Raw genomic sequence first — 27,756 nt, 5'->3', positions numbered from 1 at the left:
AATTGTTTTGTTTGTCTTGTTTTTTGTTTTTGTTTTTTTCTATCCACATCAAAAAGATTAATCAGAACATAGGCATCCATTTTGCAATGTAGACATTTCTGGTGGTCAAACTATAAGATTTCAGGTATTTTGGTTATAACGAGGCAATTATAGGGAGAGAAATGTTGACTGTCAATACTCAACCCTGATGCCGATTCAGTGTATAGTTAGAATAATTAGTGTAACTAGAAGTCATGGCTCATTCTACCACAATACAGTTTCAAATTACACTGCTGTGGCTCAAGATTTTGAGAATTGGTTAAAAAGAGGATTGATTATATTTGCACTACTGTTTTCCAAGGCTCTAAAATTTAGTTTTTCCTCCCTTCTCCATCCCTTCCTCTTCCTCCCCTTATCTTTCCTCCCTCTCGATCTTCCTTCCTCCCTCCCTCCCTTCCTTCCTTCCTTTTTTTCCTAAGTAAAATACAAATAACTTTATAAGGCATTGTGTCAGTCAATGTATGAGTTATAACATATATTAAATATAGATAAGTAATAATAAAAGTAAATAATAAAGTTTTTTAAGAATAACAGGTGAAGTCAAGAGAAAGAGGAAGAAAAGTTGAATAGTTGAGAATTAATTAGTTTGGTTTTATGTTTTTAAAGTTTTAATATTCTTTAAATTTTTATAGTAGGTAATACACAATACCATGCTACTATTTAGAGAAAACTTTGGGATGAGCTATTTTTTTTTCCCTCAGTGAACTCACCTTTTACCATATTTTATTAATGATGAAATTATTTGGTGTTTTCAGAGGTAAAACTTTAGATAATCTTACTTTCAATATTAAATCATCATTGGTTTCACTAAGAAAACCTGAGAAAGGAGGCAACTAATTTCTGAGGAGTTCAATAGTAAGAAGCAAGAGATTTTACCCAAGTTGAGGCTGTAACATTGTGCAGAGGGATGCATTTGTTGGGCTAAATTCTCTATGAAGTTCCTTATAATTACGTGAAGGAAATAAATATATGCACAAAAATGTATCTCCCACTATGACCTTCAACTTTCTCTCCTTTTTTTTTTTTTTAAGATTTTATTTATCTATTAGACAGAGATAACAAGTAGGCAGACAGGCAGGCAGAGAGAGAGGGGGAAGCAGGCTCCCTGCGAAGCAGAGAGCCCTATGCGGGGCTCGATCCCAGGACCTTGCATGACCTGAGCTGAAGGCAGAGGATTTAACCCACTGAGCCACCTAGGTGCCCCTCAACTTTCTCTCTTAAGTAATTCTTCCTAGAATAGAGTTTCCACTGTTACTGCTACCGATGACCTCTGATGGAAATGGCTGCCACTTTTGTAGCCAGCCTAGAGTAAACTGGAAGGTCCTAGGGAGCTCTTTCCCCAAAGGGCTACTCTTCCTCTCTAGAAGAAAGTTAGCTCCATAATAACTCTATTAAGACACTGTATACTGTTTCCAGAATTAGAAAAGTTAAACACTGTCTGCTCCTCCAAGTGCCTATTTAATCAATTAAAACTTGGTAACTGAGAGGACAGCACATATTTCATTGATTATTTCATTGAACAGTGGCTGAGAACAAATTTGTTCCCACTGTCTCAGAATGCTATAATCTTAAAGTAAATTTCAAGACTGGTTTTCTCCTGCTGTGTAGAGTTCTGAATGGTAACCTAGAATTCTATTTTATGTGGCTGTGTGGTAGAGAGGTTGCTGTCCCCAAATTAGGAGCCCTGGGCTTTGATATGGTGCTGCTACTAACTACCTTTGTGACCATGGACGTTTTCTTCACTTTTCTGGAACTCAGTTGTAAAATAAGGGCTAGAGATAAAATAATCCCTAGGATTCCCCATGCTCTAAAGTTATAGATATATAATTTTATACGTGGCCCTTTAATGTTTTATATATATATATATATATATGTGTGTGTGTGTGTGTGTGTGTGTGTGTATTTATATATATAACATTAAATATAACATCTATAACACATATATAACATATATATATAAACAAACATTAAAGGGCCATGATACAGACCTCCTGAATTCCTTTGGGACTTATAATCCAATATAATCACATTTCAATGGGACGAAGAGTTTATCAGGCAAACTAATCATATATTTGGTACCCGAATTGGTCAATAAATTACTCATAAATCATCCAATAAGAGTTACTGGATTGAAATATTGTCCATGACCTGCATTGAACAAAAAAGTGATACAGACATGGCCCTTACCTTCACAAGTATACACACTAATGGAGTATACAAGCATTAAGCAAATAAGCACACTAATATATATGTGATCACGTATTTTTCCATGTCTCACCATAAGTGCTGTTAAGGAAATAAACAAGGTGTGGTGATAGGGCTAAGTGGGGGTCACTTAATATAAGATGGTTAGGGAAGACGTCTATAAGTAAGAGACAGAGCTAAGAAGCTGAAACCTGAATGATAAATAGAAGTAAGTCTAGTAAAGATGGAGGGAAGCAAATGAGTGTGGGTTCCGAGCAAGGAAAGAGCTTTCTACATTTGAAAACAGAAAGGAGTCCTAGGCAGCTGCAGAATGACTGCCAAAGTGATAAGAAGTGAAGCTGGTATGGCACTAAGGCAGGAGGTCACCCAGGGGGCCATGAGACTTTTGGATTCCATCCTAAGTGTCAGAGCAAACTGCTAAGGAGAGCTGAGCCAGTAAGTGAGTTGATCCAATTATGTCTAAGATAATCATAATTTCTGGGTTGAGAATAGATTGAGAGAAAAAAGAGTGGATGTGGGAAGACCCACACATGGAAGAATTGTAGTAGTCACGGAGAGAGAGAAAATAAAGACTTGGATTAAGGTAATGACAATGGATAGATTCAAGATAGATTAAGGAACTGTTAGATTATAGGTGAGAAAGAGTAAGGAAATCAAATGGTTTCATTTTTAAAGTACATATAAGTATATTTAAATTAACTTTCATTGGAGACAGCTTTTTCATGTACACACATAGATGGATGCATGTATGTGTCTGTGTATGTATATATGTGTATTTGGAACTTTCATACTTTTTTCCACTCATTTTTGTTTGTTTGTTTTGTTTTTAACTATAAAGACATAATTACCCCTATATTAGAATGGCTTCAAGGAACAGACATATGTATAAGATACAGTTGCAGTGCTTTTACTTTCTGGTCCTTCAGAATCAAAATACCTAGCTTTAAAACCAAGTACAGCTTTCCCTTCCTTGGGGAAGACTTTCTTATTTTTCTCAGTGGATTTAGATACTCTCTCCTCTTGCCTACACTTCAGCATCATTTGTGAGGTGCAATCATTCCTTTGTGTGTCCGACTCTTCCAGAAACCTGAGTTTGTCTAGTGCATGGACTCTCTTCCACTCATTTGTTTGCTCACAAGGGCCAAACTCCACCTGGCACACACGTACTGGAAGATGCTGAACCACAAAGAGATCACATCCATTCTGGGGATATAATGCCCATCTTCTGTGTTCCCTTGTGATGGTAGGAAACTGGAGATTAGAGAATTGCTTATTTGAGTTTCTACATGTCGGCTCTTATTTCTCTCTAATGAGTTAGAGAATTGGAGGGCTATGATTTGGCAGTCATAGACCTTGGCAAAGTGTCATTGGAAGAGCTTAATCAACAGTTCCTGTGTGGTTCATCAACTCAAAGCTCTTTGAATTAGAAGGCAGCTCAGAGGAAATCTAATCCTACAAAGAATTCATTCTGCACTGCAATGTCATAGCCCAAGCTTACCTAAAACACTTGATTCCCAATATTGGGCTCCTCAGAAATAATGTTTTCTTTCTTAGTTTTTACTAGTGAAACCGAATGATTTCATACCAAAATAGGAAACTGAACCATGACACATTCTCATTTTTTAGTTAATAAAATTATATATCATGTTAATACACAGAGATAAGGAAACAGATACCACATACAGATAAGGGAAATTACAGTGGATGATTTCTACTCAGGTTCTTTGTGAAGTCTTCCTTTAGATTTCATTTATAAGTATTTTAACCCTAGCATTCCCATTAACTGTGTTATCTTTGTGATCTCATTAAGTGCCCATACTGTTCCCTCTTGTTAGTCTTCCTGTCAAAATATATTGTGAAGATTTTATATAACAGTTGTAAAGAATTATTCACCATCAGAGTGTGTTTGCATATGTTCCAAGGATAACCATGGGAAAGTACCCGAGACCCAGTGTGTTGTGAAACTGACAAGCTGCCTTTGTGTACTGCTCTGCTTTGCAGCCTGGCATCTCTATAGCATCATGATCCTTCCAGCTGCCCACTGCTTTCAGAAAGATCTGCTAAGCCAAATAAGATCAGGATATCAGGGCTTTAGTGGGTTACCTCTCCCAGGAGCTTTTTTTTCCCCAGTAGAAAGAGGAAAGTCACATCTTGCTAATGGCAGAATTCCAGAATTTTTCAGGTATTGTTGAAGGAAGCATCTTGGGCTGGATGAGCCTTTGCTGTACTTTTAATAGCATTGTGTGTAGGCCTTTTTCCAAATACCCTGGCTGGAGGAGCAGATGAAATGCCCAGTGACATTTACTTGGTTGTGTTCTTAGCTGGCACTTCACTGACTCTGCCTTGCTCATCATCACACATAGACACAGCCTGTCACCCTTCCTTGCAGTCTCCCTGACCTGTCTGATTCATCCCGCCAGGCCATACTCACGCATCTGGTCCCCCTATGGCATGTCAAATAAGATTGTGGGCTCTGAACTCTGACTACCAGGGCTTAGTCCCTTTCTCTCCAATCTACCATGTATGAATATAAATAACCTTTTCAAGCCGCAGTTTGTATCATATGATAATTAGTATGTTGTGGGTTTCAGAGGGAAAAAAGAGAGAATGATGTAAAGGGTTTCTGGTGCTTAGCACACAGAGCTCTAGAAATGTTAGTTAAATAAATAATAGACTCTCATAGAGTACTTATGATAAGCTACATTTACATATATCAAATCATTTAATTCTTAAACAGCTCTAAAAGGTGGTTACCATTATTTCCAGTTTACAGATGAACCAAAGCACAGAGATATTAACGGACTTACCTGAAGTCCCATAGCTAATAAATGGGAGGTCAGAATTTGAACTTAGGGCTCTCTGGTTCCAGGGTTCTTGCTTTTCAACATTCTGCCATGCTTCCTCCTATAAAAAAATACTACTATTTCCTGTAAACAAATACTACTATTCTAACAGTATTGGCAACACCATTGGGAAGTGCCTCTGCATAACCTGAATCCAGGTAAAATGTAGGTCAAACACCAACGGTGTGGAATGAGCTTTCTCATCATGATGCAGAAAACCAGAGCTAGATGGACAGCCTTGTAATAGGAGACCGCAGGTATTTTCCAGTACAACACATTCTCTTTACAGATAAGGAAACTGGAACCCAGAGATGTCCAGGACTTTGCACATGGTTGTGGACCAAGGCAGAACCAAGCCTGGTTAGGTTTCACAGGTACAAATCGAGGGAGTTTTAGTTGATTATGTTTATGGCAGGAGGCACACATGTCCTTTGGATCAAAGACAGTCTTTCTCCATAGGATAATTTCCTTTGACCCAAGGCAAAATCCATTTGACTTGGAATTTTATACTAATAAATGGAATTTTATACTAATGATGTAAAAAATATAAAAAGTGGGGTTAAATAAGAGGAAACCAAGAGGTTAGTGATAGGATTGTGTTAATTCCACTGAACGAAAGGTGGCTAAAAGTAGCTACTTGGAGGGGTAGGGTAACACCTGGATCCTGCTGAATGTCAGTCCAGTGGCATTGAACAGTATGTATTTCTATTACTTCTGATTCACCTAATGAGCTCGTTCTGTAGGCAACTTTGTTTTCTCATATGTTGCCTGTTTCTACAGGGCAGTGTCTTGTTCTCTACACACCTAAAAGTTGGCAAAAATAAACCTGCAGGCAAGATACATTTTAAATGGTTACACAACAAATGCTTTCTCCTCCCTTACAGTAATACACTTGTAAAAGATCAGATTGGGGAAGGAAAAAAGCTGTTGAAAAAAATTTTGCTAAGCAGATGCTTACTCTGACTACTGAGAATATGAAATATGTTTTGACATGAAGATCTAGATTATGAAAGAGTGCTGATTCATATTGTTCTAGAATCACCAAATGTTCATGCTTTAGGGAAGCCTAAAGATCTAGTATGAACCTGCCTTCCAACATGAGCAAAAAAGATGGAATGATAAGCTGCTCAAGGTCAGAGCTAGTTAGAAACAGTCAAGACTTCTGGCCCTTGTCCTGGAATTTTTATAGTGTAATGTCATGTAGAGGACCAAGAAGAATGTGTTCATCTGCAAATAGCAGAAAACCATCCTAATGGTGGCTTAGCAGATAGGGATTTATCTTTCTCATACAAGAAGACATCCAGGAAAAGGCAGTGCAGAGCAGAATGAAATCATTCTAACAATCAAGCAATCATGCTAACAGGTACCTGGGCTGTCCGTCTTCTGCTATTCCAGGTTTCATGTATAGGCTTCCTTATCATCTTTCACCCACCATTTTTCCTACATGGCTGCAGTACCTCCAGGCTCAGGTCCATGTACTGGTATAAATCTCCAGGTTCAGATCCGTGTACTGGTGTAAAGACAGAAGGGAAGGGGGGTGTCTAGGTGGCTCAGTCAGTTAAGCTCTGCCTTCAGCACAGGTCATGATCCCAGGGTCCTGGAATTGAGCCCTACATTGGGCTCCCTGCTTAGCAGAGAGCCTGCTTCTCTCACTCCCTCAGTCTGCCACTCTGCCTACTTATGCTCTCTCTCTGTCAGATAAATAAATAAAAATCTTAAAAAAAAAAAAGAAAAGAAAAGACAGGAGAAAAGGCCTAAGAAGCATGCCAGCAATCTGACCTTTTTCAGATTTTCCCAGAGGCCTCACCCGGCCTTAACTCTCCTTGTCTGGAACTGGGTCACACATCTGCATCTTGCCACAAGAGAGTATGGGAAATTAGGTGCTTTTGGCTATGCACAGTGACCCTAGACAAAATCAAATATTTTTTAGTAAGGAAGGATGGGAGAATGGATAATGCGGAGGAAATAACTAGAGCCTGAAACACAAAGTAAGCTGAGATAGATAATTAAGGGCCATAGGCTTCAAAGTCAGACATATCTGAGTTCAAATTGCAGTTCTCACAGATTTTGGCTAAGTCACTTTATGTCCTAGGCCTTAGATTCCTTCATAAATGGAAATAATTACGGCAAAATGAGTAATAAGAGTGTAGCGAAGTTAAAAGAAGATAATTAATACATAATAAGATCTTCATAAATTTTCACATTATACCACTGCTTTAGGATCTGGTAACATTAATATTGCTTACCCTCCCTGGGCCAAGCTTTATTTTGATTTCTTTAACTTCAGATGGAATGTTCAAGACATTAAGACACAGAAAGTGGTTAAACAGGCTTTATTCATCTTTATTCCCTATTAGAAATAATGCCCCTCCAAAAAACCAAAAACCAAAAAATGAAACAAAAGAAAAAATAATTCCCAAATCATATTTAAACATTATTCACTCTGCTTCTAGTCCTTTGCTCAAATGGAGAGACTTTAATGGGCTAACTACTCTGACCTCAACCTGAAGTAAATCATTGTATGGAGAAGAGATAGTCAGACCTTGTAGGAAATTTATAGCAGAGAGGTGTTTTGAGCCTTTTATACCTTTTGTTAGGGCAGAGACTCAGTAGGTGAGGAAATTGTTTATCTCCCAAACTGAATCTCATTGAATCTTAAAGAAAAAGAGAGAGAGAGAGAGAGAGAGAGAGAGAATACTGCCACTTTAATAAACTAGCTCACTTCAGGTTTTAGAATTCCAAACAGGAAACCTGCAATATTACATATGCTCTCTCAATCCAAGTATGTAGATATCTCAGGAAATGGCATAAGTTATATGGGCAACTTTGCTAAGAACATTAGTATTTCTTATTTTTGTTTATTTACTTTTAGGTAGAAAGATTGTTATGCAGTCATTATGAGAGGTGCTTTTCCCTTTCAGAAAAATTTGCCATGTAACCCATAATAGCTGTGTTTATCATGATAGTCAAAGGAAAACTGTATCATATGTAATTTTATTTCATATGTTTTTATTAACAAAATAATATATGATTATTTTAAGTAAATTAGAAGATAAAGATACTAAAAAATTAAAAAACGTGTGATTCTACCATCTATAGAAAACCACTGTTAATATTTTCAGGCATATTCTTTACTTTCTATCTATCTAAATATAAATACACAGTAGAATTGTATTTTTAAAATGTAAAATTTGGGGTGCCTGAGTGGCTCAGTGGGTTAAAGCCTCATGCCTTTGGCTCAGGTCATGATCTCAGGGTCCTGGGATCGAGCCCTGCATCGGGCTCTCTGCTTGGTGGGGAGCCTGCTTCTGCCTCTCCGCCTATTTGTGATCTCTCTCTCTCTGTCAAATAAATAAAATCTTAAAAAAATATATAAAAATTTACACTTTGCATACTATTTTAAATTTTTTTGTACTTAATATTACATAAATATTTTTGATGACATTGAACATAAGTTTACTTCACCTTTGGAAATGGTAGCTTGTGTTTTTAATGCAAATATACAATAATTATTTAACCTACCTCTTATTGTAGAGCTTGGGTTTATTTGTTTCTGCTGTGTTTTCTAATTATGTACTATGATGAATAGCCTTATAACTGGAACTTGGTGGGCAATGAAATTAATTTCTGAAAATTAAATTTTTGAGTCAAAAATACAAATGTAATTTAAAACATTGATAATATAAATTTTCTACCAAAAAGATGGGAACAGTTTATGCTACTATTGGTAGCATATGAGAGTGCTCATTTCCATGAACTCTTGACAACACTGTGTTATCATTAAAATATAAGCCTAGTTTGTGTGTGTGTGTGTGTGTGTGTGTGTGTGTGTGTGTATTTTGGGGTACTTTTTCTGAACTTGTTGCTATATACAATTTTCCGAGTTTTGATTATATATATGATACTGGATAGGCAGGAGAAGTGGACAGATGTGATAGGGACTGCTTCTGTGAACCTGTTTCCTTCATATGAAGACTGAAACGGAAAAATATGTCTTTTCTGCAGGAATAAGATCTCTTTTTGTATTTTTATACCACTTACATTTTTTCTTCTTTTAAATTCTTTCTCCATATCATAAAGGATTTGAGTGAGAGAAACAACAAACTGGGTTATTGCATAAAGCTTCAAAATAGATACAATGAGACATTTATGGCTGAAACTTAAACACTCAGTGACAGAGACTCAATATAGACAAACATAGACTGTTGAATGCATTTCATAAACACCAAAAATAAAATAGGGAAGGAATTGCTTTGTGCAAGTGTGTTAGAAAAAATAAACTGGGGACAACCTGGGAACAAGGTGACCATGACTGGATAGCAAAGTACTGTAGTTTAAAAAAAAAAAAATCACGAGCTTGAGTTTTATAAATAGAACATGGAAATAAAGGAATCTAAAGCACTTGGGTCAGAGCTAAAGCTTATGTCCAACTTTAGAGTCTACAACTTGAGAGGGACATGGATGAACAGTAAAAATAGACACCACTCCCTGAACTTTTTATATGTTCTGGAAACTTTGTATTCATTAACACTTGATTTTATAATCATGACAAGTCTTCGAGATGCATATTATGATACCCATTTTATACAAGATGAAACCCAATCTTAAAGAAAACACTTTAAGGCTACATGGCTCCTTATTGAGGATCCAGGATGTAAACAAGGTTGATCTGCCTCCAAAGCTCATTCTCTTGAAAACATGGTATAACAAAAGGGCAAGATTACATGGCCTCAGTCCTATTGCATAGAGATGGCAGTCACTTTTGGGTCCATTTCCTTCTTCCACTTGGGTGCTGTAACTGTACCTGCCCAAACTGGGATTGTTAGAGGTAGGTCTGGGAAATTGCTGGTAAAAATGATTCCTTTTTTCTTTCAAAACTCCGTGTGAGGAAGTTCCTGCACTGACCTTGCATATAAATTTCCTTACTCCCTCTACAGCAGGTGATGACTCACTTCTGATTGACCAGACCCATCATGCTGACTGCAGGTATAGGGATGGAAGCATGAGAGCTTCCATCCCTATGGAAGTGGGAGGACCAAACCAAAGGTTGCCAGGAAAGGTTAAGTACCAGGGATTATTTTTCTAGGAGAAGAGAAAACTAAATTTGTGTTTCCAGAAAGACTTAAAAAAAAAAAGAAAGTTCAAACCAGCTGATATTTTTCTTCACTAAAAATGAAGAGGGAATGAATTTAGATTTCATTGTAAGACATTTACATCAAGAAGAAAGATTTCCTGATAGTGATAGTGGTTGAATATTGCAGTGGGTTTCCAGAAGGTGCTGTGAAAACAACTTTTTCATCATAATTCTTTTAAAAATGAGTTATTATCTTATTTATCCAGAAGGCAGAGTAATCAATTTTCAAGCTCTCAGACAGGGACTGTCTCGCAACCCAAGGGATTTCATTATCCCGGAGCCTTAGACTACTGTGGAATACCAAGGAAGGTATGTAAGGTGTGTAAGTGTGAAATAAAACAGGGATTAACGAAGTCTAGACCATAATACTGGTGGAGATTTCAAAGCAAAAGCATTTCTTCATTAAGGAGAGTAAGGAAAAATCTATATGTTTTCCCTGTATGAATGTTTTCTTCATATAACGGATAAAAATATATAGGGATGAATGATGTTGAATGTATTTGTTTGACCAGGATAATTTGTGAAGATGTAATAACAGGACTTGATCTTGGTTCAACATGATGGCTGAAATGTTATTATAGCCACCAAATGGAGCTCAGATCGTTTCTTGAATATAACCCCAGTATTTTAAGAGTAGAAGGAAAAATGATCAATATAAGGACTAGTCTTCATTGGCTCTTTTTTGCTATGGTGGCAGTTCATACAGGTGATTATGAAATCTAAGACAATTTTATTTCATAACTTGCTTGCTCAATGAAGCTTAGTTACAAAACAACTACAAATCAATCTTTTATGAATGAATGTCTATTGATTTTCTTGGATAATAGTCATATATAACTTATTTAAAATCACATGTAGCTTAGGAAATTCAGAGTTATAGCCATTATTTTTCTCTCGAGATAGTTCTGTTTTTTACTACTGTTCTCTGTACCTTTTAAAACTTTGCTCTGTATAGATAATAATATCTAGTTCTATTATGTTTAAGTTTTTTTTTTTAAATTAATTTTCAAGAGATGCCTGGGTGACTCAGTGGGGTAAGTGTCTACTTTTGGCTCAGGTCATGATCCCAGGTCCTGGGATTGAGTCCCACATTGGGCTCCCTGATCAGTGGAGATCCTATCTCTCCCTCTGCCTGCTACTCCCTCTGCTTATGCTCTCTCACTCTCTGACAAATAAATAAATAAATTCTTTTTAAAAATTAATTTTCAAACAACAGGAATTTCTTTGTAAACCTCATGTTCTCTCTCATAAATTTCCCCTAAGTTTTGTTTGGAAGCTTAATTTTATAGAAAATCTTGATTTACTCTGTAATTTATTTTGTCACATAAGATAGAAATAAAGATTTTTCAACATATTTTATTATTATATTTTAGGGGCTTTGTCAGATGCCACTCTTCCCTTTCTCTCTCACGCTTTAGCTTTTAGGCAACATTGTAACAGTGATAAAGTCTGTTATAAAATCTGTTACAACACAGCAACATATAGCACATTTCCATGTTGCAAATCTTGTAGTGGTATGCCAGATGCTTCACTAGGGATCTGTTATATAGTGTGTCCTTCTATAAACCATGAACCTTCTGCTCCAATGGGAATTCTTACTCCTTGGCTCTAAAAATCTTTTTTTGTGGGATCTCATTTGCCCCTTCACTCTGAATGCCAATGTAAGCTCTTGCTTGCATTCTTCAAAGTCCAGTTGCCTTCCTGTGTTTCAAAGAGGCATTCTCTGATCATCTCTGCTTTCTTATTCTGTAACTTCGTATTATGGTGTTTTCATTCCCAAGTAGCATTTTATAACTGATTATCGTTGCTGTGCTTGTGTCATGCTCTCACTAGTATACATAAGTCCATGTAGGAACAGTAGGAAATGGTGATAAGCAAAAGCTTCTGAGTTAGATGTGAAATCCTAGATCCTCCATTCTATGACCTTGGGCAAGTTACTTAACCTGTTAGAGCTTCAAGGCCTCATCTGTAAAAGGGGAGTTACAGCCTTTATATGGAGTTGTGATGTATTAATGACGTGCTAAGGTGCATAGCACAGTGCCAGACACAAAGTAAATATTATCAACTTGAAGGCAGAACCCATGTCCGATATTTCTTGGCAACTCTGTATAAGTGCAGAGCCAGGATGTTTTTCAAGTTGAGAACTCAATGAACTATTTGCTAATTGAATGAAAATATGCAGGTTTCTATCAAGTTTGAGTGTTTACAATTACATGGCCCTTTTATTTTTTTGAGAGTTTTGTTAAGAGTCAGTTTTTTTTTTATACATTCACAGCTTCCTTCAGGGTTGCATGCAGAAGTATCTAAATAAATTCTTCAGTGTCAGGAAAGGCAAGAGGAGGCCTACACAGAAGAATGGAAGGGGGCAAGGACGCAGAGGGTGGACTCAGTGCTGAGTATTTTAGTTTCAGTCTGGCATTGTTTGTTCATGACCTGGAAGAGGGGCAAAGAGTGCCTGTCCCCTAATTTTCTATTTGTGGAAAATCTTTTTATATTTTAAGACCCAGAATAAATGTACCCACCCAACTGTATTGAGGTACAACTGACAAAATTGTATATATTTAAGATGTACTGTGTGAAAGGATTACCACTATCAAGTTAATTCACCAGCCATTACCTCACATAGTCAGGTGTGTGTATACACAGTAAGAATGTTTCATATCTATTCTCTTAGCAAATTTCAAGTATATACTATATATCATTAACTATGTATTATTATACATAATAATATATAGTCAACATGCTGTACATTAGATTCCCAGGACTTATAACTGAAATTTTGTATCCTTTGACCAATATCTTCTCATCGTTTTGAATCTTCAGTCCCTGGTAAACCAACATTCCACTCTCTGGTTCTATGAGTTTGACTCCCTTAGATACCACACATAAGTAAGATCCTGCAGTATTTGTCTTTCTATATTTGGCTTATTTCACCAGACAGATAATGTCCTCCAGGTTTGTCCATGTTGTTGCAAATGGCAGGATTTCCTTCTTTTTTATGGCTAATATTCTGTCGTATATGTAGACCACATTTTCTTTATATGTTCATCCCACTGATGAATACTTAGGTTGTTTTCATATCTTGACTATTGTGAATAATGCTGCCATGAACATGAGGGTGAAAATATCTCTTTGAAATACTGATTTTGCTTCCTTTAAATATATGTGTATTGTGTAATGTGTCTGTTGGATCGTGTGTATTCTATTTAAATTTTTTTTTAAGAACCTCATACTGTTTTCCATAATGGTTGTACCAAGTTGTGTTCCCACCAACAGTGTACAGGGGTTACTTTTACTCTATAACCTTTCCAACAAGTGGCATGTCTATTTTCCTGAATCCTAAGCCATAGTACCTTTATTAGATACTTAAAGTTGTCCGTGTCATGTCATTAGTTCTGTTGCTACAAATGAAAGTAACATGATTTTAAAATTCCTGGTGGCAATTTTCTTCCCATTTTTTTTTCCTAGCACTGTTATCAATATGATGAGTACAATAAGGCTCTTCTAAGTATCAAATAAGAAAATGTTTATGAATGTAATTTTTAAATTATAAAGATTTATAAAGGTACAAGTTATTGTTGTTCTTCCTATATTAGAACTGCTCTTGTGGAAATTTATGTGCCACTATGGTCTTTTAGGCATCCTGAGAAAAATGGGCAGTTGAAACATGGCCCAATGCATGATACTCATCTATCAATTTCTATAACGTAGAGTTGCTATCCAAATAAGAAAATATGAATACAGAAAGGGGGCCAAATATTTCATGAAATCAATTGACCTATACAGACATTTTTATTATGAAAACATACATATTTAATTGATTTAACTATTAAGAAAAATTAGCAGTAACCTAGGACTCAAGTCATTTAAAATTGCTCTAGTTCTAACACAAATAAACTTCTTGCTCATTGGTGAGCCATCACCCTTGTATGGTTCAGTTTCCTTGTCTGTAACCTGAGATATTTAGACAGAGTATATTTAAGGACTTTACTAAATTTATAAAAAAGATTTTCTTATTTGAATGCATAGAACATTGTTGCTCAATTAGTCTGCATATATTTTGATAAGGAAGTAGAATAGTTTTCTGTGACTGAAATCCAAGGATGGCACTTTAGCAATAAAGTTACTGCCCTTATAACACCATCTTCTGATAGACTGATAGTGCCTTTGCTAAGAGAGCTGGCTAGTGATGTCTGTGTACCTTGAAGATTCTTTAACATGCATTTACTATGGGAAAGTGGCATCTGATGTCCTTCTCAAACCCTCTTCTGCAGACAGATGAGCATCCACTTGCCACCTGCAGTTTTCTTCTTTTATAATCAGTCATAGCTTCTTGTCTGAGCCATGATGTGTTTCCAAAGTCTATGGAGCTGAGGATTTTGTGACACATTAATGCTTCCATTTGGGCTTCCCTTGACTGGACTAGGCCACTAAAGGTGGATAAATTAAAAGGCAAATACATTAACTGATAATTTAATCTTATGAAAAAGGAAACGAGAAAGCTTTCTTTTCAACAATATAGGAAAATCTTACTTGGTTTCATTACAGTGCCCACAAAACTTTTATAGATGTCTAGATTTAAGTCCTGGGGGGCCTAGGTGGCTCAGTCAGTTAAGCATCTGACTTTAGCTCAGGTCATGATCTCAGGGTCCCAGGACTACATTGGGCTTTCTGTTCAACAGGGAGACTGCTTGTCCTTCTGCCTGTCCCCACCCTTCGTGCTCTCTCTCAAGTAAAAAAACAAAACAAAACTAAGCTAAAAAAGAAGATTTAAGTCCTAAGTCCTTTTTTGAGGAGATAATAGCATTCTTTTACAATTATTTTGACTTAACTATTACTATTCATATTATATACTGTATATATTGTATACAGATATTTACCTCAAAAATTTTGAAAAGTACTATCACATTGTCTACTAAAAGTTTGAACAGCTGTCATGAAAAGTAAATGTATTTGTGTCTTGCCAGCATTAAATATTATTAATCTTTGTAATTCTGGCACTATGATAGGTGAAAAAAACTATCTGGTTTTAATGGCACTCTTTTGATAATGATATTCAGTAATTTTTTCATATCTTACCCACTTTTACTTATTTTGTTTAAATTGCTTATTTATAACCTTTTCTCGTTTATTGCGCTGTTAAAACAAATGCACTTTTACTGTACATTTGATGTTTAGAACTATTCTAAGGTTTAATGATACATCATTGGATAAGTCATAAAAAGATGTTCTCATGGAGCTTATATTCTAGGGGGAAGAGAAAAATTAACAAGAAAAAGTGTCAGACATATGTTCTAAGATAAAATCAAGGGATATGATCAGGATCTGCTGGGGGGTTACTTTAAGCAAACTGATCAGGAAATGTTTTTCACAAAGGGTGATATTTATATTGAGACTAAACTGACAAGAACATCTGTAGAAGATCATCTTTTCAGGTGATACAAACAGCTAATATAGAGGCATAAATGAGTTAGGTAGTTTATGAATAGAAAGACAGCTATGGGTCTAGAGAAGGTGGGGGAGAAAAAGTGGGCAGAGATTGGTTTGGGCAAGCTGGAAGGCTCAGTCCACATGAAGGCTGGTAATTTAGGGGGAGGAGTTTTGGTATCATTCCAAGTGTGTTGCAAAGTGATTGAAGCTTTTTGAAGAGGAGTGATATATTCTGATTTCCATCCTAACTGGTCACTCTGTTATGTGTGGAGTGAGTAGCAGCAGGGAGAACAATCAGGGGGTAGGGGAATTATCTCGGCAAGAACTTAGAATAGAGGATGCTTTTGGCCTGCTCAGAGAACCTGTCTGCCCTGTGCACCACACTCCCAGCTACTGTGAAAGTAGGCTTTTATAAATCTCAGCTGACCCCTTCCTGGGAGGCTATACCTCCCCTGCCTTCTTATGGACCTTAGCCAATGACTGATTGACTAGCAGATTCTGTTGCCTAAAGATGGAGTTCACTGTGCTACAGTTTGTGCTGTAGCAGTTCCTTATGGAATCAGGCTAAAGCCAAATAATCACTAGCTGAGATGAAATTCCTACTTAGCATTCCCCACCTGTCCTTCAAAGATTCTCTTGCTCCACTTCTCAGCAAATAACTTGAACAAGAATCTTCATCTCAGCTCTGTTTTTAGGAAACCTTACCCAAGACACTTGGTTTAGGGTGGCAGAGGTTGAAATGGAATAGACTGGTTTAGAAATGTTTGAGAGCTAGAGTATGTGGAATGAGAGAAACTTTGTTACTGAGCAATGTGGTGGATAATGGCATTATTTACTAACCACAGATGTCTGGAAAGAGCAGGTTTGCAAGACGGAGAGGGAAAAATTTCAGTTTCAGATATGTTAAGTTTGAGATGTCTATAAATGGAGGTATTAAGGATGCAATAGAATATTCTAATCTTTTGCTCCAAAGGCCAATCTAGTCCAAAGACCAGTATTTGGGATTCAACTATAATATTCAAATGGTGTTTGAAGGAATGTACTCTCACTTAAGGTACTCTCACTTAAGAGAGTAGAGATGGAAGAAGAGATCAGGTTGTGGCATAAAAATATTCAAGGTTGAGCAGAGGAAGAAAAATCTAGCACATACCTTGAGGAGTAGTCAGTGAGTGGTGACTAAACTGTGAGAAGGTGTGTCACAGAGACTTAGAGTATAAAGTGTTTCAAGGGGGGTATTGATCAGCTATTGAGTGTAACTGAGCAGTTAATGAAGATGAAGACAGAGAACATATCATGAAATAGGCGACAGGGAAATTTTTGGTGATCTTGACAGGAGAAAAGTTTGACAGGAAAAGTTTTTGAGGTAATGGGAAGACTGGTAAAGGAGAGAATGGGAGATGATGAAGCAAACACATTGATCTTGGCATTTATCATTGTTATGAATAGGACTAGTGAATGAAGTAGTAACTTAAGTGGGGAAAAGAGTGCAAAGGTTTTTTTTTGTTTGTTTGTTTGTTTTTTTTCATTAACACCGTTAGAAGGAAAAAACTGGTTTTCACAAAAGAGAGGGGACAGCTGCAAGAGAAAGTCCTTGAATAGACAAAAAGCAATGAGACCTAGTGTTTATAAGTAGGAGTTGGTTTTATCCTGAGGTGGAAATACTTCAAATTTACAACAGGAGGAATGCCAGAAATATAAGTGCCAACAAAGAAAGCTTTGTAGATGTGGTGTATGGCTAAGTTAGTTTGGGTCTGATTATTTCTGTGTCTTTATTGAAATATGAAATGAGGATCCCACCTGAGGTGAGGGTCAGAGATGGGGTGAGTAATTTGGAGATTTAAGGAGGAAAGAGTAAGGATGAAATAATCATGTTAGAGTATTTTATTTATGGAGGAGATGTAGTATTATTTCCTTGCACTATTGAATGCCCCTTTTGGCAGAATGCTCATGAATTTTTAATAAAACCAGTCATCAAGATTTTTAGTTTTTTCTAGACATACTTAGGTCCTCAGGAGTAGGTGTGGAATAGGTAAATGGTTGGGTTTAACTAGCACTGGGGTTTTGTCAGGGACCCAGAAGGCAGTCAAAGAATTTGTAAGGGAGTGATTATGCAGACAGGCTGTGAGATATGAGCTAGGCTAAGAGGCAAATGAGAGGGAGGATGGAAAGAAAGATGGGTTGGAGAATGGATTTGAGGTTGTGATAAGGTTGAAGAAATGTTCAAGTGGGGATAGTAGAATATATGAGCTTGAAAGATAAGAGAGAATAAAGAGACTGGGATGTTTGACATCCACATTCAGAGATATTAGAAACATTTGGAAGTAGGTGGATTATAGGAAGAATCATTGGTTGGAAGGGGGTTGAGAATCTTGGAGGACTTGGTGTTGGATCATTTACACAGGTGTCAAAATCCCCAAATTTGGAGAAAGGAATAGAATATAGAGGACACTAAGATGGGGGCTAAAGTCATCAGTGAAGTAGAGAAATGGGAAACTGGCATAGTGTGATATTTGCTTTATTTCATTGATTCCTATGAGTTCTAATTTTTTTTTAACTATATTTTATTCTAAGAATGATATTAAAAGTTAGAACATAAAGCCAAAATCTCCCGTAATTTTGTCACTTCATCAGAGGATGGTGGATTTGGACTAAAACATGTAGCGGCTTCTTGTCTGCTTATTCAGGCTGGTCCAGGTGTTCCATTTGTTTAGCCTACCCTTCATGAAGTGTATAGCAGGGTTTGCTACCATGGTGAGTGTCTGCCTCTTAGCTGGCAGCCAGCAAGGGTGAGCCCTCAAATGGAGAGGCCTTCTCATTGTGCTGGTTGACCTCCTACCCCCACTGTGCTGATCTCTCCCATGTTGCTAAAATCTGTGACAACCCTTACTGATCACTGTTGTAAAATAGGGCAATAGCCCTTCATTTCTCAAAACTTGTTTCACTGTGGATGCCGTGGTTAGATAGTTTCTCATTATTTCCTCAGTGTTGGTGAATTCATTGTATTTGATGACTCTCTTGAATCCATCCATATCTTCTGTCAGTTCCAGTTATATTTACAAATTATTTGGCAAGTGTGTCCTTTCCATTCCTTGTGACTAATGAGTCTTTATTCCAGCTTGTAAGTGCTGCGCTGCCCAGGTTGTCTTGAACATCTGCTGATTGTTTCTGGACAGGGAACTATGGGGAGAGCGGAATGGATGCTTTCAAAGAGCTGGCTGCCCAGGAAGGCCTATGTATCGCCCATTCAGACAAAATCTACAGCAATGCTGGGGAAAAGAGCTTTGACCGACTCCTGCGCAAGCTCCGGGAGAGGCTTCCCAAGGCCAGAGTGGTGGTCTGCTTCTGCGAAGGTATGACGGTCCGAGGCCTCCTGAGTGCCATGAGGCGCTTGGGCGTCGTGGGAGAGTTCTCACTCATTGGAAGGTAAATTTCAATCTCTCTCTCTCTCTCTCTCACACACACACACACACACACACACACACACACCACACTTTGGCCCACATACACTTGCTCTCACAAATCTGGATTTCCTGACTCCACTGAGGGTGAGATGTGTTCTGCTAGGCTGAACCTTAACTCTGGATCATGGAGAGTGGGGCCATCGTCATTTTTCTGCTAGACAAGAACAGGGTAGTTGATGACAAGATGATGAGACTATTTCAAAGAAAGGTGGGAAGTTATTGCCAGAATGTTTTGTTCTAAAGAATTATTCTTTTCATGTGCTCTGGCTCCTTTCAACCCTCCAGCCCCCAAACCATACACATGCTTATGTCTTCACACTTCCTAAACATAAGAATCTTAATGGAGTATTGGTGAATGGAGGGTAGCAATGAAGATGGAAATATATATTAAGACACAAAATTTAAAAGGCTGGTTATATGTAAGTGAAAATATATAGTGGAACTGTGGAACTTGATAATGTGCTCTTTTCATGCATGGGATGGCTGTGTGATGATTTCCGCATGTGACTCCTGAAATAGCCGGTGGTGGCTTCTAAAATCTCTGCTCTTCTTTCTAGATCATATGTATCTGTGTGGGAATAGATTTTCACTATCATTGGTTTTTTAACATAACAGGTATCTTGTTTAATTTGCCTGCTTATAATATTGCACAAAGCAACTGCTAAATTTTTCCAAAGAACCTACTGGGTTTACCTAAATGAAAGCCTCCACTGATCCCTGACTTAGTCACACTCATTTTCCAGATTGCTTTTTCTCTTTCTATCTCCTTTATTGGCTAGAATAAAATCTAAATCTCACATGTTGAAATACCTCAAGCACTAGCCCTTTTCTCTAGGAAGCTGAGTAGTAATGGTATGGACATCCTCTTCAGACCTTTCCTTCTGTCCTTGAACTTGTGGTAATGATTGCAGTAGTAGTAACCACTGATCTCATCGTCATGTGAAATTAGAGGTACAGGACACTTCAAAGACTTTAGAGAAGAAGGTAGGATATACAACTAAATAAAAAAGAAGTACTCTCTCATGAGGAGATATGGAATCAAGATCAAAATATAATTCAAGATTAAGAAAATTTTTGAATTTAAGTATAATTGGCACACTGTCACAAAATGTCATTTTGGCTTCTTTAACACAATGCAGCTGTGTAAAGCCACTTAAGAAAACAAGTCTTCAAAACAAGTATTTAAAAAAGGAATATTATTTCCTTTATGACTGAAAAGGAGGTAAGCAGCATTGTTGAAATGTTATGCAGAATAAGGTTGGTAATATATGTATCAGAACAGGTGGCCCACAGATATTCAGTCCTTTTTATTAATTTTGTGAAATTACTGATTTTATGAAGGGCACTTATTTTAAAAATATTTTCATGTTTACCATTTTCAAGAGAACAGTTGCTTATTTTTTTCAGAATTCATTCTCTTTAATATCCATAAGGACACTATCTACCTGGATTCTAAAGATCTTAAAGAGATGTGGCAAATATGTGGACTTTGGGATTTACAGACTGCCTAATTGTGAAATATAATTATACAAATGTTGCAGTGAGTAACTGGAGTATAAAGGAATAATTCCATCATCATTATTTAAAAGCTGAACAAAGATGGCAATATAAACTTATCTCTCTGGTTCTTGCTTAGCTGCAATATAGCTGAACTCATGCAAGTATTTCTGAGTCTCATGCATGTTTGCTCATGAAGAAGAGGTCAGCTACATGTGATATCTACCTCTTCTATTCATCTATTTCTCTGCTCTACCTCTGCTGGGTCCTACTGACACATTTTAGGCAACTGTCATGACAGTGAACACCTGAACTTCTGAGGATGCTGTTCCTTGTACCAGGGATTATTGCCAGTGACTCATGGAGCCTTGAAATGCCAAAGCTGTGCCACACTTGTTGCTTCTCTGCCTTTCTGGACTGTATTCTTCAAGGGTCTATCAGAGAGGTATTGACTGTTGCTCTCATATCTTAGAGGATTAGGAGGAAAATGGCCTTTTCTCATTCTTGGTTCACAGTTTTCTCCCTTCCCTAGGAGAGATATTGTTCAGATATGAGTCTGTAGGGAGCTGAACAGGGAACCGAGCCAAGTAGTAACACTATACCATACCTAGAATTTGCTTTCCCTTCAGATGTGTGATTCTCCCACTTTCTGAGGGACAGATTCTACCCCAAACTCTCCTGTCACTCATGGCAATGGACATTTGGTGGGCTTGATTCTCTCATTTCTGCAGGCATGTTCAGAAGGGTGATAGTTTAACATCAAGTTGGAACTTCTAGCTGCATATTCAGCATATCTCCCTCTTACTTGAAGGGGTTTCATTTACTAAATGATGATACTCTTTTGAGGTCAGGAGCCATTGTTTGGTTTCTTTCACAGCATGTGGTTTGTTTCTGGCTGCTGCCAGATTTACAAGAGGACATTGTGGAGATGGTGATGGACCTCTTTTCATTGAGGTGAAGATAAGTAAGTCATGGTTTAGATTGCAGCAAAAGATACTTAATTAAAAAAAAATTAGAACTTCCTGAGTGAAGATTTATAGTCCCTTGCCCCCACGATTCCTCTTTTCTCTCATACTTCACAGGAACATAAGAGGAAATGTTTTGGTTGCACCATTCAAACATATCCAGACTTTGACAATTTATTGCTGTTCTTGTCACAGCCAGCCTGGTCCAAGGCAGATTCATCACTCATGTGGGTTATTGCAATATCCTCCTAATTGACCCTTGCCAGCCATATCCCCATCATCTGTTCTTAAGGCAAAGTGATCTTTTAAAATTTAAGTCAGGTAATTTAAATCTTTTAAAATTTAAGTCACTCTTTATATGCTTAATACCTCAAAATGTCTTCCCATTTTTTTCATAATGAAGTCTTACCATGGCCTTAAAATCCCACCTCTGTTGTTGGGGCTAAGTTTTTCATAATGGTATAATAAACTATGATAACAGAGATAGAACTTTTAAGTAGGAATTTTCAAACATAATACAAACATTCTATATTTAATGAATATAGGATAATGGGAAAACAAAATAAAAAGTTATATGGGCTGAGATTTCTAGCTCTGCCACAAAGTAATCATGTGATCTTGCTTAAGTCACTTTTGTCCAGAGTCTACTTTTTTTTTTCAAAAATTAACAACCTGTCACCTGTTAAGAATATATGATAAAACTATTATCAACATGAACATATTATTAGATTCATTTTTTCCAAAGTTATTCATAAATTTATGTTAATCTATTTAGATTTTCTTACCCACCACTTTATTAAAACCAGGAGAATTTGTTGAATACAGCTGGTCAGTATTAGTGTCTTAATGTGGCCATGGAATGTAGCCAGCAGGCCCATAGGAAAATCAAACCTTAGACTTTGGACAAATTGGCAGAACATTGTCACCAAGTAAGATAACTAACCACAAGTTAATCATTATGCAAAAAGTAAGTTCCATCTTGGTTCTATGAAAATGCTTCTTTTGACCTGATTCTCAGAATTGTGCTCACCATATCTATAATTATAATTTTAATATGATGGGGATGATGATGAACACATTCGTTTGGTCCTTACTGTATGCCAGACACTGTTCTAAGCACTTTGTATACTTTAACTTATCGTAATAGTATGATGAGAGAGTGCTAATACTATTCCCACTTTGATGTACAGAGAAGTAAACTTGTCAAAAGTGCTATAAAGCCAGAGATGGGATTTGAACCTAGCAGTTTGGCTTCAGAATTCATGGTCTTTATCTTGAAGTTATACTGTGTCAAGCTGTGATTGTTTTATTTAAGAGACATTAACATTACCCATAGTTTCCTTTCCATTTGCTCTCTCTTCTAGAGATCTTATTGTTTAGATTCACCTTCTTTGGGAAAATCAGTAAAAAAGTTTTACATTTGTAATTATTCTCTACTTCTTTGAATCCCTTTTTTCTCCTAGTATTAAGTGTTTTGTGTGATAATTCAATAAAGGGACCATTTGTTTCAAGTTGATTATTTTTCATCATAACATGAGACTCCATAGTCTTATCCACCCTGTTTTCCTCATCTTAGGAAGCCCTTACAGCAGGTTTATATTCTATCTTCTTAGGAGCCTTTGGTTAAATATCTTGGGTATGCCATTTTTAACTGCATATTTCCTAGCCCCCTTTATTTGGATTATGAGCTCATCTTCTAATTTCTCCACTATACAAAAGAAATATCCAGTAAAGACCATGAAGTCAATAACCTCTCATTTTGCCCCCTCTCCCTATTATATCCTGGCCAATTAAACTTAAATATAGGGCTCTTACATTTCAAATGTCTATCCCTTATTGGTGTGTGCTGTTTTATCTATCACCTCTCCCAACTCTTATCTTCTAACCCACTAGACCCACTTTCCATTATCTGTCACTGCAGAGAAATTCCTTCTAAAACTCGATCCACAAAAACACTGACACCATGGTTTTTGAGTTGAAAGCACAACAAACAACATTAAGCATGTATTTTTTTTTTTTTTTAATGGCTGAAAAGGAGCAATTGCTTTTTCTGGAAAGAAGGCTACTGTAATTTTATTTATTTTATTTTTTATTTTTAATAATTTTTATTATGTTATGTTAGTCACTATATAGTACATCATTAGTTTTTGATGTAGTGTTCCATGATTCATTGTTTGTGTATAACACCCAGTTCTCCATGTAATACATGCCCTTCTAAATACCCATCACTGGGCTCACCTATCCCCTCACCCCCTCCCCTTTAAAACCCTCTGATTCATTCCCAGAGTCCATAGTCTCTCATGGTTCATCTCCCTCTGTGATTTCTCCCTCTTCATTTTCCCCTTCCTTCTCCTAATGTCCTCCATGCTATTCCTTATGTCCCATAGGTAAGTGAAACCATATGGTAATTGTCTTTCTCTGTTTGACTCCTTTCACTTAGCATAATCTCCTCCAGTTCCATCCATGTTGATGCAAATGTTGGGTATTCATCCTTTCTGATAGCTGAGTAATATTCCATTGTATATATGGACCACATCTTCTTTATCCATTCATCTGTTGAAGGGCATCTTGGCTCCTTCCACAGTTTGGCTGTTGTGGACAATGCTGCTATGAACATTGGGGTGCATATGGCCCTTCTTTTCACTACATCTGTATCTTTAGGGTAAATACCCAATAGTGCAATTGCCAGGTCATAGGATAATTCTCTTTTTAACTTTTTAAGGAACATCCACAGTGTTTTCCAAAGTGGCTATACCAACTTGCGTTCCCACCAACAGTTTAAGAGGCTTCCCCTTTCTCCACAACCTCTCCAACATTTTTTGTTTCTCCTTGTATCAATAGTCTTGTCAACAGTTTCATTTTAAAACAAAGGAAATACGTTTTTTATTTTTAGTTTCTTGCTTTTTACAAGGCAGTCTTTTTGTCTTTTTCTTCCAATAACACATATTTGGAAGTGACCTTGATACCTTTGAACAAGATGATATATCATGGTGTTATGTTCACACACTTTATTTTTTTTTTAATGAAAAAATGAATTATTTCAGATCCAATTTTTCTGCTGTGGAAAAAAATGGGGGAAATACCTAAAGTTTTCAGCCTTCAAACAAAATTGCAAAGGTTATATATTACAAAGTAAATTTGGATTTTCAGTGAAGTGTGACCTCCACCAAAATGGATTAAAATCAAGAGGCTGATGAGCATTTTCAGATGCATGATGGTTCAACTTACAGATACATAACCTGGCCTTCTCTAAGTTTCCAAGGACAGAAAATGATTGCTAACCTGCTGACAGGTGATCCCTTCCTTAAGACACGTCTCCACAGGCAGATTAATGAGAGCTTTGTGGAAGAATACACTGCTAGAAAAAGACTGAAAAAATGTGTTCAAGGGAAGGAGATGGGATTTAGTTTAGAGTATGCTGGAGAATAAATACTATTTGTGGGATACTGACAAGTATTTTGAGCATAGATCTCAGCCACAGAAATGCTCAGGATTTTCACAATAATTGGGTGGCCGATTTGTATTTTAATAGCTCTTCTCTACACCAATACCTATTTCCATGTTTCTGATAATGGACATCTGAAAACTGAAAGACTAATACTGTGGTCTCTACTTGCCTTTTGGATACTAGAAACAGTGAAGGGTGTTGGGCCCTTTGTATTTATAAGGCATTGGTTCAATTTGAATGGTTGAAAAAGGAAGTCATTATGGATTTAGTTTAGTTTGTATTTGAGGCTGATTGAAGACAACAGGGAATTTGTCTTAATACACTTTTTGTAATTCGTATGATAGTCTATTTGCAACCTGACTGCACAACAGAAGAAGCAGGGGCACTTAAAAATGCAGATTCTGGGATCCCACCCCATGCCATCAACAGAATTTCTTGGTGAAGGACTTTGGATCTTCTTTTTTTAAAGACTGAAGATGAGTTAAGTTTCAGAACCATTACCTTCTGATGCCTACATCTGTGCTTTGCACCCAGTTGGCAATCACTATGAATGAATTGCTTTCAGGACATATTTGAAAGGACAAATGAAGTTTAATTCTATTGCCTGTTATTCTGCCACTTTAGCTCTGTTTTTTTTTTTTTTTTAAATTCTTTAAATTTATTTGCCTTCAAGATTTTCTTTCAAAAGTAAGGATATATCTGAAAGTAGTAAATAATAATAACATTGACAGTAGTAGTGGCAGTAATAGTAATAAACACTATTTGAAGCTCTGTTATTTCTTATATTTCTACCCTCTCCTACCAGACTGGCCTGTTGACCTGTCCTGTGAAAGCATAATCATGTCCTAGTTTTCTGACTAATCAAGATGCAGAGTAGGAAGCATTTAAGCATGTGGCAGATTAGTCCAGTCATCTCTGAGCAATGAACTACTATTTCTTGCTGATTGTGGAATTGGGGTCTGATGACTGAGCTGCTCATCAGCTGCTTGTCTGTCTATACCATAAACCATAAAAACATCAGTTCCTAGGCTCCACCTTCTTCAAATCCTATTTCAGTATATTTGGGGATGGATTGAAGAGTATGTACATTTCCAATCAGCATTATTGAAATTCACAAATTTTAAGCGTTTCATTTGATGAGTTTTGGCAACTCTAAATGGTAATGTAAGTACTCTAACTATGTAAATCACAGTATAGACTATTTCTATTACAATAAAACATTCCTTAATGCCCCTTGGCCAGCATTCCTCTCCAGCTTCTGGACACAGGCAACAACTGATCTGCTTTCTGTCCTTATACTTCCCCTTTTCTAGAATGTTGTATAAAGGAAATCATATGGAATGGAGTCTTTTATGTCTGACTTCTTTTAATTGGCAAAGTGTTTTTAGATACACCCATGCAGTTGTACATATTAGTTGCTTCTTTATTGCTGAGTAGCATTCCATGGCATGAATATGCTTCAATTTGCTTATCCATTCTCCTTTTGATGAACATTTGGGTCATTTCCAGTTTCAACTATAATGAATAATGCAGCTATAAACATCCATGTATAAGTCTTCGTGTGGACATATATGTTTAATGTTCTTAAAGAAATATCTAGGAGTGAGATTATGCGTCACATGGTAAGTCTATATTTCACTTTATAAGTTTCTTTATAAGAAAATGCCCCATTATTTTCTGAAGTGGCAGTAAAATTTTGCACTTCCACCAGTGTGTATGAAAGTTCTAATTCCTTTACATCTTCACCAAAATAGTATTGTCAGTCTTTTTACTTTTAGCTATTCTGGTGGGTGGGCAGTGGCATCTCTTTGTGGTTTTAATTTGCATTTTCATAATGACTAATAAAGTTGAATATTTTTATGTGCTTATTTGCCATTTTAATATCTTTTTTGGTGAAATCTTTTGTAGACATATGTGTTCATCTTGTTATCAGGTTGTTGGTCTTATTATGAAGTTGTAGAAGTTCTTTGTAATTACTGGATCCAAATCATTTATAATATACATATATAGCATATATTTTCTCTTAGTATGTGTCTGAAAATTTGATTTTGTTAACAGGATCATTGGATGTTAAGATAGTTTAAATTTTGAAAGTCCAGTTGTTAATTTCTTCTTTTATGACTTAGGTTCATTGTGTTCTATCAAAGATAGCTTTACCTACTCCAACATCACAAATATTTTTTGTAGAAGTTTTATAGTGTTTCCTTCTATATTTAGATATATGATTAAGTTATATATTTGGAATTAGTTTTCATACATGTTGTGAGATAAGGGTGAATACTCTTTTTCTGACCTAAAATATCCAGTTGTTCCAGAACTGTTTTGTTGAAAAGACTATCATTTCTCCATTAAAATAGCCTACCATTTGTTGAAAACAATGGTGTATATGTGTATGTAGGTTAGTTAAACATTTTTAATGTTCCATTTTATCTTTACCTTTGACTTACTGTAATTCTTTATTATTTTATGAATAGTTCATCTGGGGCCGCTAATATGTTTCTTTAAGTTATTAATATCCACACTCCAAGAATTTTATACCATATTACACATAGGCAATGAACTTTATAGCAATATATTTCTATTTCCCCCTCTTAATGTATGTTCTATTATTATTATATATTTTACTTCTAATTCTGTTATAAAGTATAAAATATACTTATTTTTGCTTAGTCAATTGTCTGTTTAAGAAACTAAAAATGAGAGAAAAATTACTTTCTTTAATTACCTCTATAAT

The 27,756-nt window shown here is 36.5% G+C and overlaps 1 protein-coding gene across 5 annotated transcripts in view; it reads left to right on the top strand.

Moving 5' to 3' along the window:
* The window catches only part of GRM1 (glutamate metabotropic receptor 1), a 407,487-nt gene that overhangs the window by 107,975 nt on the left and 271,756 nt on the right, over positions 1–27,756 (top strand). For all 5 annotated transcript variants that reach the window (XM_032339302.1, XM_032339304.1, XM_032339306.1 and 2 more), the window contains exon 4: positions 18,825–19,074. In XM_032339302.1, coding sequence (XP_032195193.1) covers positions 18,825–19,074 — 250 coding nt within the window. The remainder of the gene's footprint in view (positions 1–18,824; positions 19,075–27,756) is intronic.

This window comes from Mustela erminea, chromosome 4 (genome assembly GCF_009829155.1).
Source record: "Mustela erminea isolate mMusErm1 chromosome 4, mMusErm1.Pri, whole genome shotgun sequence".
Lineage (NCBI taxonomy): Eukaryota > Metazoa > Chordata > Mammalia > Carnivora > Mustelidae > Mustela > Mustela erminea.
The sequence above is the reverse complement of the archived record's forward strand: the minus strand, read 5'-3'. Positions and strand labels throughout refer to the sequence as shown.